The 14,077-nt window shown below is 34.0% G+C and overlaps 1 protein-coding gene and 1 long non-coding RNA gene across 4 annotated transcripts; both read left to right on the plus strand.

Moving 5' to 3' along the window:
- The first annotated feature begins 454 nt into the window (after window positions 1–454).
- On the plus strand, window positions 455–1,744 carry LOC116140590. The gene is made up of 2 exons (XM_031426205.1): window positions 455–650; window positions 1,056–1,744. Exons 1-2 carry the CDS (start codon window positions 455–457, stop codon window positions 1,742–1,744), a joined length of 885 nt encoding a protein of 294 aa, XP_031282065.1.
- Window positions 1,745–2,154: 410 nt separating this feature from the next.
- On the plus strand, window positions 2,155–5,323 carry LOC116140652. Of its 3 annotated transcripts, XR_004129671.1 has the most exons (5): window positions 2,155–2,774; window positions 2,995–3,210; window positions 3,453–4,028; window positions 4,129–4,204; window positions 5,163–5,323. It is a non-coding gene; the product is annotated as an uncharacterized LOC116140652 (long non-coding RNA). The 3 variants fall into 3 exon arrangements; XR_004129669.1 differs by lacking the exon at window positions 5,163–5,323 and having other exon boundaries at window positions 4,129–4,470; XR_004129670.1 differs by lacking the exon at window positions 5,163–5,323 and having other exon boundaries at window positions 2,155–2,757; window positions 4,129–4,470.
- Window positions 5,324–14,077: the final 8,754 nt, after the last annotated feature.

Raw genomic sequence — 14,077 nt, forward strand, 5'->3', positions numbered from 1 at the left:
TTCGTTGGTGCGTAATCCTAGCATCAACAATATATATATAATACAATGGATATGCGTTAGCTAATTGTACCTTCGTCTTAATTAAATGCATAGTATTACTTTGGATTATAACATGCAATTTGTTCCTTTTTCAAGCCTTTGGTATGACAGTTATTCTATATTACCGTTACAAATATAACAGTCAATTCTTCCCAATTCCAACATTCTATGTAAGGGGATTCGTCCCAGGAATCTCTACCCACATATTTTTAATTTAAATCTTTGCAAATGATATTGATATAAAATATTTATTCGTGATTTATGACAGATTGCATATTATTCTTAAAGCTATTTATGGAAATAATTACCTCATGCATGCAACATGATTTTCTTGATTATTTTGAGTGATGCATTTATCTATTTATTGTTATTAATTGACTACTGTCAGTTTGTCAATAGGGCAAAGAAGTTGGAGATGAGTGATTTTCTTAAACTTGAGGATTTGGTCAAAGAGTTGCAAATTGACATTGACAAAACATTGGAGCCTGAGCTTGATGCTCGTCAGTGTTGTATTTATAGGGTTCCTAAAGATCTTCGTAGCGTAAATGAAGAAGCTTACACTCCTCAATTAGTTTCAATAGGTCCTCTTCACCATGGAAAAGAAGAATTAGGTAACATGGAAAAGACAAAAAGAAAATATATGAAAAGTTTTCTTGAACGAATAACAACAGAGAATCGAGATAAAGTTTTAAACTTCATCAAGGATAGCGAGAAAAGTGTCCGTAATTGTTATGCAGAGACGTCTAAACTTGGGAGCATTGAGTATGTAATGATGATTCTATATGATGCTATCTTTATCATAGAGTTATTTTTAAGGTATCAAACCAATTATGGCCGTGAAAGTGATTTTTTACTATCTACAACAACACTTCACGCATCTTTATGTAGGGACTTTCAATTACTCGAAAATCAACTTCCATACTTCGTCCTCGAGGGAATATGTAAGTTACCTCTCGGTAGCCTTAACATGCCTACCTTTATGGAGCTTTCACGTTCTTTTTTCGATTGTTTCCAAGGTTTGGAATTGAGGAGATTAACACCCCAGGTGGTAGTTAAACATTTAACCGATTGGAGAAGAACTACTATGCTGGAACACTACGAAAGATCTAAGCAGATGAATGGATGGATTGATGATTTGCCTTGTGCAGTGCAGTTGCATGAGTCAGGAGTGAAGTTTAAGTGTCTTGAAGGAGAACACAGCTTAATTGACATAATATTGGAAAAACGAAAGCAACGAATCCCATGTTTTGAAGTATATGAGTTACAACTACCACGTTTAGGTATATGTGATGACAGTGAAAGTCTACTTAGAAACGTTATGGCTTTGGAACAGTGTCATTATCCAAGGGATGCTCATGTTTGCAATTACGTTAGACTAATGGATTATCTTATTAATACTGAAAAAGATGTGGATTTGCTTGTTGGAAATGGAATTATTTCCAATCAGATGGGCGACAATGATTCAATAGCAAATATGTTTAACAGACTTTCTGTTTCTATCAATTTAAGCAAATCCTCTTACTATGACATTTGTGTCAAACTCAAGCAACACTGTGACAATCCATGGAACAGAACAAAATCAACTTTGAAAAGAGTATATTTCAACAATCTTTGGAGAGGCACGGCAACTGTTGCGGCAGTTTTACTCCTACTGCTCACTATCATACAAACCATGTGTTCTATCTTGCAAGTTGTGTTTATGTAATTTATAGTTGCAAGTTGTGTGATTGTTATGTAATTTTGTATTGAAGCTTGTTGTCTTAATACTTAAAATGTTTGCTATGTACTTCATTATTTTTCTTCTATAACAGGGGCAGAGCTAGAAAATTTTTCTGAGGGGACCAAAATGTTATCTTTAATGAATAACGAGGCCAGAAAGCTACATTTACTGGAGCTAAAGTGTTTCCTTCAAAAATTACAGGTGGCTAGATAAATAACTATATTTATAGGGGTTAAATTAGATTTTTATAAAATTTCCAAGATTTTTTGTGGGGCCCGGTGTGGCTACGCCGCCCCAAGCCTAACGTCTCCTTTGTCAAACTGCTGCTATTAAATTAATCGGTCTATATATCTATCTATATACTCTGAAGCCCATCCTTGATCGTAAATTGGACTTCATGTGGGATTCCAGTATTCCACATAAGATTTCAGCAGGATATTGCTCATCGTGTAGGATCCTGAAGCATATCTTGGCTGAGTGACATGTAGGATATTGGTTTAAAGATATATTAATGCATTGTATTGTTATTCCGAAAGTTGTGGTTTAATGAGATATTAATGCAATTATTCCAAAAGTTCATATCAATCCAAACATTTCTTGATTACACAATTCTCTTTCTCTGTCTCATCTCTGAGATTAAACTCACCCAATGGATTTAACTGCTCAAATATAATCAAAATGTCTGATCTCTCCCCACGAATGGCAACTAGGCTCTTACAATCACACCTCTGTCGCTTTATACACTCTCCATCTCACACGCCGCCGCTCTATCACCTCCTCCATGCGACACCACAATCACCTCCAGATTCCGTCACCGTCGTCCGACTGCCGACACTTGCTGGTGACCTCTCGATTCTTCCACTCTGGTCTTGCGATTCGGCGTATTGGTGGCGCAGCTAGAGTCTATAGTCACCTCTGCATCGCAACAATCGCCTGACCCTCTCCTATGCGTCGATCTCCTCTCTGATCTCACCTCCGCCATCAACGAAGAGCCCAAGGTCGGTCGATCTAAACGGTGCGTTTTCTTTCTGTACTCATTTTTACTCCAAATGTGATTTTAACTGTGCGATATAGTTTAGTTTTTGTTGGTTACTAAGAGAGACGTTGGAGAGAACATTTGCTGAACTCTATTTACAAAACACTTTCCTTTTATTCATTTGCTTCTATGGTTATTTTTACCAAGAAATTAGGGTCATTGTTTTTAGTATTTGTGTTTGTCTTGTGGTGAAAAGCAGGGTTTATGAGAATGGGTGAAGTGGTTTTGAGCGTTGAAGAAGCAATGGAAATGGAGTTGGAGGCAGAGAAGAACGACAGTAAGAAGGATGGCTCGTCCGAGGTGGTTAGGTGGGAAAGATTTCTGTCGAGGATGGTTCTTAGAGTTCTATTGGTAGAAGCAGATGATTTTACACATCATATTATCTCTGCTCTTCTTAGAAAATGCAATTACAGAGGTATTACTTTAGTGTTTCTCTTCTTCTTCTTTATTCATTTGCATTATTATTTATTTATTTATTTTTGGTAATGATAAGAGATACTAGAAAAAGGAAATGAACTTCAATTGGGTTTCTTTTAACGAACCAGTAGTTTTTAATTTGATAATTTAGATGTGAACATTGGTTTGAGATGCTTAATTTTATCATCAGATCTCACAAACTTCATATGATGTTAATGATGGTTGAATTTATGTTTTCAGTAATTTGGGTGTGGGAGTTTACATAAACCTGCTTGCAGTGTATAGATCCATCTCTGACAGTCAATCTCACAATCACAATGCTTGATACAAATGCAGAAGACGGCACAACCATGGTTCATCGAAGGTCTAAGCCCTGCCAACTCAAACAACCACTGACAAAAGCCTTCGTCTCTGCTGGCTGATTGGAACTCTTACACCTTTTCTCAAGAATCTGATTCCTCCGCTTTCAATCTTGAAGCTGCCGTCTGCACCACCACCGGGAAAGTCAGCGGCAGTTTTAGCATTTGTGGCGAGTTTGAGAGGTTGAGTGGATTTTGCTCTTTGGCTGCCCTGCTGGTGCTAACTTGCTCAATGCTCTTCCTTCAAGTGTCTTCATATTTATTCTTTTTGTTTAATGTTTAATTGTGGCAAGTTCAGATTTATTTCTCTTTTTTTTTTTTTCATGATATTTCTTTTTTCTAATTTCCGTTTTGGGTTTTGAATTTGGATGGCGGTGGGACTGATGAAAAGCTTGAGGACTCTGGGAAATCCACTTCTGAGGTGCATGATGAGGCTGAGCAGGAATCCAGATCTTAGGTATTCTCTCACTGTATGCAATTTGTTTATTGGGTTATTGTGTATGTTTAATTGCTGTGACTGGTGATTAATGGATCTCATTTGATGTCAATTTTTGCAGATAGATCTCAGAGTTGCTTTGGGATCAGGGTGTGTACAGTGGCGAAGGAATCATGAACTGAATAGTTGTTTAGAAGGTTTTATGTTTTTTTTTCGCATTCTAGTTTCCCTACTCCTTCTCAATCATGACTTATTATGGTAGTTGATAATGATAAAAATGTATATTTTATTTACTAAATGTTGATAAAAAAAATTTACAATAAAGCCTTCCTGATACAACTATACTGCATGTTAAACTGTGTTTATAGTCTGAATCCGGATATTCTTGAAACTGTCATTAATTAACCAGATTAAACATCAACATCTTCGCCTACTTTACACATTTCAGATGTACATTGCTTCTTAATTGAGGACATTAGTATATACTAACAAAGATATAGTTTTTTTTTTTTTTTTTTTTTAATAAAAAACTGTATGAGATTGACATAATGTTTAATACAGATAAAGTTTATGTTGCATTTCATGATGAATCCTGGGGATTTCCAGTTTATGATGACAAGTCAGTCAGCTGTAATATTTAATCCAATGAATATATAAATTATGAAAAAATAAGTGCCAACTTTTAAATGGTAAATTATCATCAAACAGTCAAACTGTTCGAGCTACTTGCATTGTGTGATGTGGTGATGGATTACAACTGGATTGAAATCTTGAAAAGAAAAGAATTATTCGGGTACTACTGCTTTTGCACTACTCAAATGTAACTAAAATTTACATATTTCAAGATACCTTCATCTTAAATCTAAACATTTGGTCGATAACATAGAGAAGTTTTTGCGGGATTTGATCCTAAGGCTGTTGCGAAAAGGGGGAGAAAGGAATCTTAGAGATATTATCAGACAAGGCAATAAGATATTATCAGACAAGGCAATAATGTTGGCAGAGAGCAGAGTGAGGTGCATACTAGACAATGCCAAATGCATAATGAAAGTAAGTTTGAATATTCAATTCCTCGGTATATATTTGCTTTTTCTGCAATCTCTTTTAATTGCAGTGCTCATTAGTTGCTCACTTAACCTCATTGTCCAAATGCAGACTATGAACGAATTCCGGTCCTTCAGTAGCTTTATGTGGGGTTAATGTAAATTACAAACCAGTGATTAACAAATACAGATACTCAAGAAATGTTCCCTTAAGGACTCCAAAAGTTGAAGCCATCAGCAAGGATTTATTGAAGGAGGGGTTCCAATTTGTTGGACCGGTGATAGTTTACTCATTCATGCACGCAGCAAAGCTGACAATTAATTGGCATTCTCTCACTCTATTCAATCTGTTTATTGGGTTATTGTATATGGTTAATTGCTGTGACTGGTGATTAATAGATCTTATTTGATGTCAATTTTTGCAGATAGATCTCATGGTTGCTTTGGGATCAGGGTGTGTATATTGGCGAAGGAATCATCAACTGAATAGTTATCAAGTGAAAAGTGACTCAGATGGGTCACTTTTCACTTGGGGTTTGTCCTTTAATGAATTTCCTTTAAAGTGTTTTAAATTTTAAGATAATTCATTGTTAAGGGTATGCATTTATTCAGTTGCTACAGAGGAATTGAATATGTTAAGGAAAACAAAAAAGAACCCCATCTACGTCATCAAAATCTGATTGATAGCAAGAAAAACCAATGTACACATTTCCTTTACAATCAAAATATATTAAATATTTCACACTTAAAGTTTCTCAATACCGAATATTCAACTTACTAACTGATTCACTATATCCTACTTTATTTTGCTTTCGCTTTTAATCTTTACCGAATCCAACAGCTCCCATAATATTTCCTATGAAAAAAATATGTTTAGCAATTGTTATGGCTTAATATAATTGGTTTATGTCATTACTAAAAAAACTGTTTACAAACTGTTTAAAAAACATTCAATAAACATATCCCTACAACACTCACGCTTGCCATCTAGTTCTATGATAAAACTATAGCTTTTGGTGACTTATTATGGTGTTTGAGAGATTTGAACAAATTTTACTATGAATTTAAGCAACGACGTAGCCATAAATGAAATATAGCGAGGTCAAAGTTTGAAAGAACAAAACAATTCAAAATTAAAATAAATACAAATTTTATATTTATAAAATATTGAAAATTTAAATTCTTTTACCGGGTGAATTAAACCTAAGCGGAATGGGCTATTAAGTTGATTGAGAATTCAGTTATCATAAACATAAAGCAATCAAAATGAACCAAGGTAAAGAACACCAGATTTTTACATGATTCGACAAAGTGTCTACATCCATGGGACCAAGTCTAGAATGAAGTTAATCTACTTTTGTATATTTTTTAGTTTACTTACAAAGCCAAAGATTTATCAGTCCTAGCAAATCCTCCTGTTATGACATATGTGAGGAACTCAAGGGACACTGTAACAATCTATGGAATAGAACGAAAGCAACTTTGGAAAGAGTATATTTCAACAATCTTTGGAGAGGTACAACGGTTGCAGCAGTTGTACTCCTATTACTCACTATCATACAAACCATGTGTTCTATTTTGCAAGTTCTGTTTATGTAATTTATATTTGCAAGTTATAACCATATGTTCTATTTTGCAAGTTCTGTTTATGTAATTTATATTTGCAAGTTGTGTGATTGTAATGTGATTTTGTAGTGAAGCAGCTTGTCTCAATAATGTAAAATGCTTGCTATGTAAAACTATGGATGGCAAAAATGGTGGATTGGATCCTATCCAATCCGATCCAATCCACATGAATTTCTATCTAATCTAATTCAATGCAATTTTAAAATATGAGGATGAATTGGATTGGATTAGATTTTTGTGGATAATGGATTGGATTATGGATTATTCCATCCATATTTTTTAATATGTATGTTTAATCTAATTTTTGTATTTTTAATCAAGTTTTCACATTTTTATATTAATTTTTGCATTTTAAGCCTAAGTAATTAGTCAAAATACCAATTTTCCTTCACACAAATTTGTCTTGTAGTAAATATTTAATAAATATTTAAAAATGATTATAATAGTATTAGTTATTAGCAAGAGTCAATCAGCAATCGTTGACGGGTCAACGGTCGGTCAATTATAATTTGTTAAATAGGAATTATGTAAGCTGAGAAGGAAGCATGTAAATAATCACTAGATGTTACAATATGCATGGATACTCTCTCTAGGTAATCATATTTTATTCCGTAAACCCACCGAATTTGCATTTATAATAAGTTTATATAGTTTTTGTATTAAATAGTAAACGGTAAACCCCAATTAAATTATTTACACCGACTTTAATTAGTTTTTTCTGTGTTGTTCGATTAGCATATTGAAATAGGAAATACGTGCATAATACAAGCTGGGAAGCTTATATGTGACAATATAAGCCTGGTGGTTGACTTAAGTATAGTCTTTGTTTAATTGTTAAATTGAAAAGAAAAATTACATGATTAATTATATAATCCAATATAAAGATAAGCTTGTATATATATAACACATAGTAAGACAAATAGTGGAAGCTACAGAAGAGAACATATTATTGAAGAGAGAGGGAGATGGATAAGATCTTTAACTAACACATCCCTGGGAGCCGTGACATTATAGTTGGGAGTTGATAAATTAATACTATGATTTGTTGTTACTCGAAAATCCGCTTATGTACTTCGTTGGAGAATTTAAACAAGATAGCTTTTGCTACCCCTAATGATCCTACCTTCATGAATCTTTCTTACAACTTTTCTAGAGATGACATGCACGATAACATGACAAGATGTTAGTGAAACATTTTACTGATTTGATGAGAACTGCTCCATTGAAAAATTACCCAAAAGTGAGGCATGGTGGATTAAATGATTAAATAATTTATGAAAGGGTGTATTAGGGAGAGGAATTTGGATTGTTGAATATTGGTCTAATAAATGTTAAGCCCTTGCCTACTAGCTTAAGTTTTTAGATAGGATAGCAATTTAATATCGTATTAGAGTCAAATATCTCAAATTCGAATCCCTACATACAAATTAGAATAAAAAAAAAAAAAATGAAAAATTCAAGTTTGATGTGAGAGGCCTATTAGTCTAATATATGTTGAGCACCTATTAGTTTAAGCTTTTAGAAAAGATGACAACTTAATATTAAAGTTTATTATTATTCCTTGGATAAGTGAACAACCTAAGAAAAGAATTTAGCATTACTTGTATTAGAGAGAGGAATTTGGATTGTTGAAGTTCATTATTAATCCTGGGGTAATTGAACGACCCAAGAAAAGAATTTAGCATTACTTTCATTGGAGGATTACCCCAGACGTATGTATAAAGAAATCCTATAGTCTTTCCTTATTAATTTAGGATTGAAATGTGGACAAAAGAGGAGGCATGCATGAATTTCAAGATCAACACCTGAAATTACAGAAGAGAGAAAACTCATTATCATAGAGAGAGGGAGAAAGATAGCACATAGTAAGAAAAGAAATATCCGTGAGCTGTAATTTTGAAGAGGAAGGAGCTCTCTGGACCTCTCAACTATATTTTCAGGTTCACTTGCAGTACTTCTTTCATTATATTTATGTTTTTAATTTATTTTATGATTTATTTTCCGCCAAAAATTCCATGATTAATATGTTCGATTAATTATCTTTCATTTTAATTATTAAATATTAAGGCGATGTTTGGTCAACATAAATAAAACCATACAATATAGGAATTAGATATGAGTAATGCTACGTCTACAACCTAATTTCACAACCTTCAACGTGGTAACTTGTCATTAGTTAGCTTACAAAATGGGTCTCGCCTACTTGTATGGGTCTTTCCTATCCATTTGCGAGTTAACCAATGACAAGTTGTGACATTAGGGATTGTGAGTGAATATTGTAGAACTAGCATTATTGATTAGAGATATATGTTGGCCTAGTAAAAAAAAAAAAAAAATTAGACTTGGTTTAGGATAAAAAGGAAAGTTTTGGAAAACTGATGTAACTAAGGTCAAAAGAAGCCTGTAAATTTTCATTTATCTAATTTTAGCTACCCCTTATACGGGATGAAGTCCAACAATAATTCTGTGTTTGTTTTAATATTTCTATACTATCCTATCCCTATCCTACCCAAAATATATATTTGTTCCTTATTTTGAAAATTCTATTCTATTTTATTCAACTATTTTTAAATCCCTAGGTTTGTTAATTTAACTAAACACCCAAAAAAGTTTAGAAATTGACAAAAACACCCCCATCCACCCACATTGGCCAGATTATGGCCACCACAATCGAAAGGTAGCTGGAATCTAGCGTAATGGCATACTATAGGCTGGATCTGGCTATTAGTGTGCCGATCTAGCCTTTGACGACCAAATTTTTGGCGGTAGCTGGTTGTCAACAACGGCCAAGATATGACCATCGTTGACCATCAATGACGACCATATTTTTTACTGTCATTGACGACCAAACGTGGCTAGATCTGGTCGAAGGGCCATATTGGTGCACGATCGGCCAGATCCAGCTAGTCGTGAACCATTATGGCAACTACCGACCACCCTCCGATGATGGTGGCTGGCTGTCAGCATTTAATGGGTGGTTGGGGGTATTTTTCTTAATTTTTAATGTCTTATTGTAGAGGTGTTTAGCTAAATTAACAAATCTAGGATGTGGATTAAATGATTAAATAATTTATGAAAGGGTGTATTAGGGAGAGGAATTTGGGTTGTTGAATATTGGTCTAATAAATGTTAAGCCCTTGCCTACTAGCTTAAGTTTGAAAAGAGTATATTTCAGCAATCTTTGGAGGCTCGGCAACTGTTGCAGCAACTCCTAGTGCTTACTATCATACAAACCATATGTTCTATCTTGCAAGTTGTGTTTATGTAATTTGTATTTGCAAGTTGTGTGGTTGTAATGTAATTTTGTATTGAAGCTTGTTGTCCTAATAATGTGAAATGCTTGCTATGTATTTCATTATTTCTCATTCACTCACTCTGGCATGTTTCAATTATATCCAATCTAGTACAGTCCATTCTTATAATCTAATATGCATTCTTAATTTTTTGTATGGATGGCAAAAATGGTGGATTCCACATGAATTTCTATCCAATGTCGGACAGTCCATTCTTATAACCTAAGGATGGATTGGATTAGATTTTTGTGGATAATGGATTGGATTATGGATTACTCAATTCATGAATTTTAATATGCATGTTTAATCTTATTTTTTGTAATTTTAATCAAGTCTTCCTATTTTCATATTAATTTTTGTAATTAGTCAAAATACAAATTTTCCTTCATACTAATTTGTGTTTTAATAAGTATTTAATAAATATTTAAAAATATATTATAACAATATTTTATTAATAGTCGCCAATCAACCACCGTTGACCGCGATTAACACCGGTCAATGGTGGCACGTTGATGCTGCCTTCAATCTAGTTTGGATCAGACTTCTCCGATCTATAAGAATTTGGTTGAATCACGAAATTTCGACGTTTATTTTGGTGACAAAAGATGGTGGTGAATATTTCATTGCCTTTTTAAGCCAAAATCAGTGCCAAAATCCGATGATTCAACTGAATTCCTATAGATCAGATTGTTTCGATTTTAACGGGATCAAATTTGACTCTAACGGGCTACCTTTGACCGGCGTTGATTGTCGGTAATGGTGCCCAACAACAACTGCCATTTCAATTTTTTTTTAATTTATAAAAAATTATGAAATTCACTGAATTTTTATTTTTTTTATTATTAGTTCTTTAAATTTGAAGAATGTATAGATAATGGATAATGGATGGGATATTAGATATCCATAACCTAGTCCAATCCATATGGATTCATATCCATATTGATCAATTTCTTATACAGACTAGATCTAATCCAATCCAAATTACATAACACATCCCTGCTGTGTGGTAGCCGTGGATTTCAAGGGGAGGAAATCAACTCAGGTCAGGATACTATCATGCTGTTATTAACCTTTACTTAAACTACCCGAGCATGCACTTAATGTTCATTTGCTTATTTATCTTAATCAAATTCAAGACTAATGGGATTGCCAGATTCCAACACTAGAAATTATTTTTTGGCGAGTGACACGACACCTCCAACACCAATGTGATCAATGTCTGGTGATCAATCTATTAGTGCTAGCGGTGTAGCCTAAATCATCACATTTGTAGTTGTTTCTAGAAAACTAAAACTTCAAACCTTCGATGACTATGAAACTTGGACAAATATGTTTATGTTCTATCTTCAATGATTGAAGAGTAGCAAACTTTTGTAGTTCTATAATTTAATGACAAATCCTGAAAACATAATGTATAAACTTTAAGACATGGTTCAAAAAAATAAGGCTACTCCTGCTTGGAAATTCAACACAACAATTTTTATGTCACTTCTCAATCTTTCCACCAACAAAAATCAGATTTTGCAGATCGTAAACATCCCCGTCAATCTGCATTCTGTCTTCCAAAAAGTTTATAAAAGATGTTGACTAAGCCTTGGATTTCTTCCCTTTAGCTGTAGCAACTGGTTTTGTTTTGAAAGGCAGGAAGGTCTTGCCACCCATGAACGGTTGTAAGACTTCTGGTACTTCAACACGATCTTCCTTCTGGTAGTTCTTAAGGATACTGCAAATGGTCCTTTCTGTTGCCGTGAGTGTAGAGTTCAATAAGTGCACATATTGCTTCGTCTATTCATTGCTCTGCAATATTTCAAAATTACAAAAGCAAAATTGTGAGTTGGAAGAATTCTGGCCACAAAAATAATATTAAAAGATCAGTGAATGCTCTGGTTAATTTCCATAACACCTACGAAGTTCTACTGGGTAACAACAACATGATACCAACTGACCCTTCAGAACCAGTACCTCAAGCAAAATGGATAACCAGCAGAAGTTGCTAGCTTCTATATCATAAAAGAGTTTGTTTATTTTGAAAATGAATAGGGGCATCACATTACTCATATCATATGGCTTAGCAGGCACTAAATAGGAACAAGCAAACAGAACACATCGTTTTTTGTCCATATCAAATCTCCAATCTTCTAGACTGATAATCTGTACAGTTTGAACATGACACCAACTCTCTATAGGTTTGCGATGCAGGAAACCATCCTTCTAAAAGAATCAGACTTATGATAGCCGGTTTAAGGCTTTGATACTTCAACGCCATCTTCCTTAGGTAGTTCTCAAGGATACAGCAAATGGTCGTCTCTATTATTGTGAGGGTAGAGACCAACAACTGGACATATTGCTTCCTGTGTTCAATGCTGTGAAACAGTACAAAATTACAAACGAAAAATCTCGAGTTTGGGAGACCTTTTGCCACAAAATTGATATTTAAATATTAGTGAATGCAGGTTCAGTTGCTCTAACACCACCTGTGCAGTACTAATTGTTGACTCACAACAGCCATAAGCAACACAGTACTAATTGTTCACTTTCTAATCAGTGCAGCAAACAAAATAGATGACAATCTGTGAACCACACGAGCCATAAGCTACCAACAATCAAGCTAAACATGGCTGAGAACTTCCTTCTCTTATAAATATAGCTTTGCCAATCCAATAACTAGGAACAAGCCCATGTTGACTCTCCAATCTTTTTGACCGATAATATGTACAGTTCACATTATACTTCTTTGCAGCCGCATCATTTGAAGCACCAGAAACAATGCAATCAGGGAAGGAAGACGAATTGTGATCATATGCAAGGCTGCTGTAGAGTCACTCTCCAACTAGAGAAAATTCCAAACCTGCAGGGAACAAACTAAATATGTTTTACACTTCAAGTTTGCTATATGCTTTTTACTTTGACACGTTCAAATAATTTGCAGTTTTTTTTTTTTTTCTCACAAATTAAACCAGTACCATTGCTAAATCAATCACGTCAGGAGAAAACTATTATCTGGATTACTAATTAAATTGAACAGCTGTCTGTTATGAAGATATTACAACATTGATCTCATTGTCTGTAACAGTGCCAGAAAATTACAGAACAAAATTTATAAATTTGAAAGAATTTCAGCCATGACAATGAGAACAAAAGAAATAGGGAGTGCTACCAAGTTCAGTGGTTCAATTGAATCAATTCCATGATCAAATCTAAACTAACTAGACATAGATAAGACACAATTAAGTTTGCGTATCTTAAATTGTCAATAAATTGAACATATTTTGTACAGTAAATTATTCCACTTTATTTTATTGTTCGTTGACAATAATTTTACTTCAAACGGGAAAATTCCACAATGATGATCCAGATGACTGAAGAGAAGCAAACTTTTGTAGTTCTGTAATTTAATGACAAATCCTGAAAACATAATGTATAAACTTTAAGACATGGGTCACAAAATAAGGCTATCCTGCTTGGCAATTCAACACACAACAGTTTTTATGTCAGTTTTCAATGTTTCCTCTAAGAGAAATCAGATTTTGCAGATGTTTAACATCTCCTTCAATCTTCATTTGTCTTCCAAAATTTTTATAAAGAATGTGCCTAAGCCTTGGATTTCTTCCTTTTAGTTTCAGCAACTGGTTTTGTTTTGAAAGGCAGGAAGGTCTTACCACCCATGAATGGTTGTAAGACTTCTGCTACTTCAACACCATCTTCCTTCTGGTAGTTCTCAAGGATACAGCAAATGGTCCTTGCAGTAGGCGTCGTGACAGAATTAGTGCTCAGAAACATAACGGCTTCGGAGCAGTGCTATCAAATTAATATTCTGATTTATTACAATTAATTTTGTTTTTCAATTTATTACAACTGTGAAGTAAATGTACATTCAGGCAGAATTAAGCATGAGAAGCTAGAAACCAGCAGAGCTTAATATTAAATGAAAAATATATAATCTCTTGACTAATAGCAGGGTAATTGCTGCTAATTATTCAAAGCAAAGAGGTTTGATATAGTTTGACTAAATTACAGGGGATCTGACTAAAAGTTTACCCACACTACACGATGTGAGATTCTTAGCATCGAATGAGGAAATTCTATAAAGAAAGAAAGAAATTAAAAA

The sequence above is a fragment of the Pistacia vera genome, unplaced genomic scaffold, assembly GCF_008641045.1.
Source record: "Pistacia vera cultivar Batoury unplaced genomic scaffold, PisVer_v2 Contig374, whole genome shotgun sequence".
Classification (NCBI taxonomy): Eukaryota; Viridiplantae; Streptophyta; class Magnoliopsida; order Sapindales; family Anacardiaceae; genus Pistacia; species Pistacia vera.

Excerpts from the sequence above, each read along its gene's own strand:
- LOC116140590 (XM_031426205.1), top strand. The coding sequence starts at position 455 with ATGAGTGATTTTCTTAAACTTGAGGATTTGGTCAAAGAGTTGCAAATT. Across the intron at positions 651-1,055 it reads CCATGGAAAAGAAGAATTAG|GTTTGGAATTGAGGAGATTA; the intron begins GTAACATGGAAA and ends ATTGTTTCCAAG.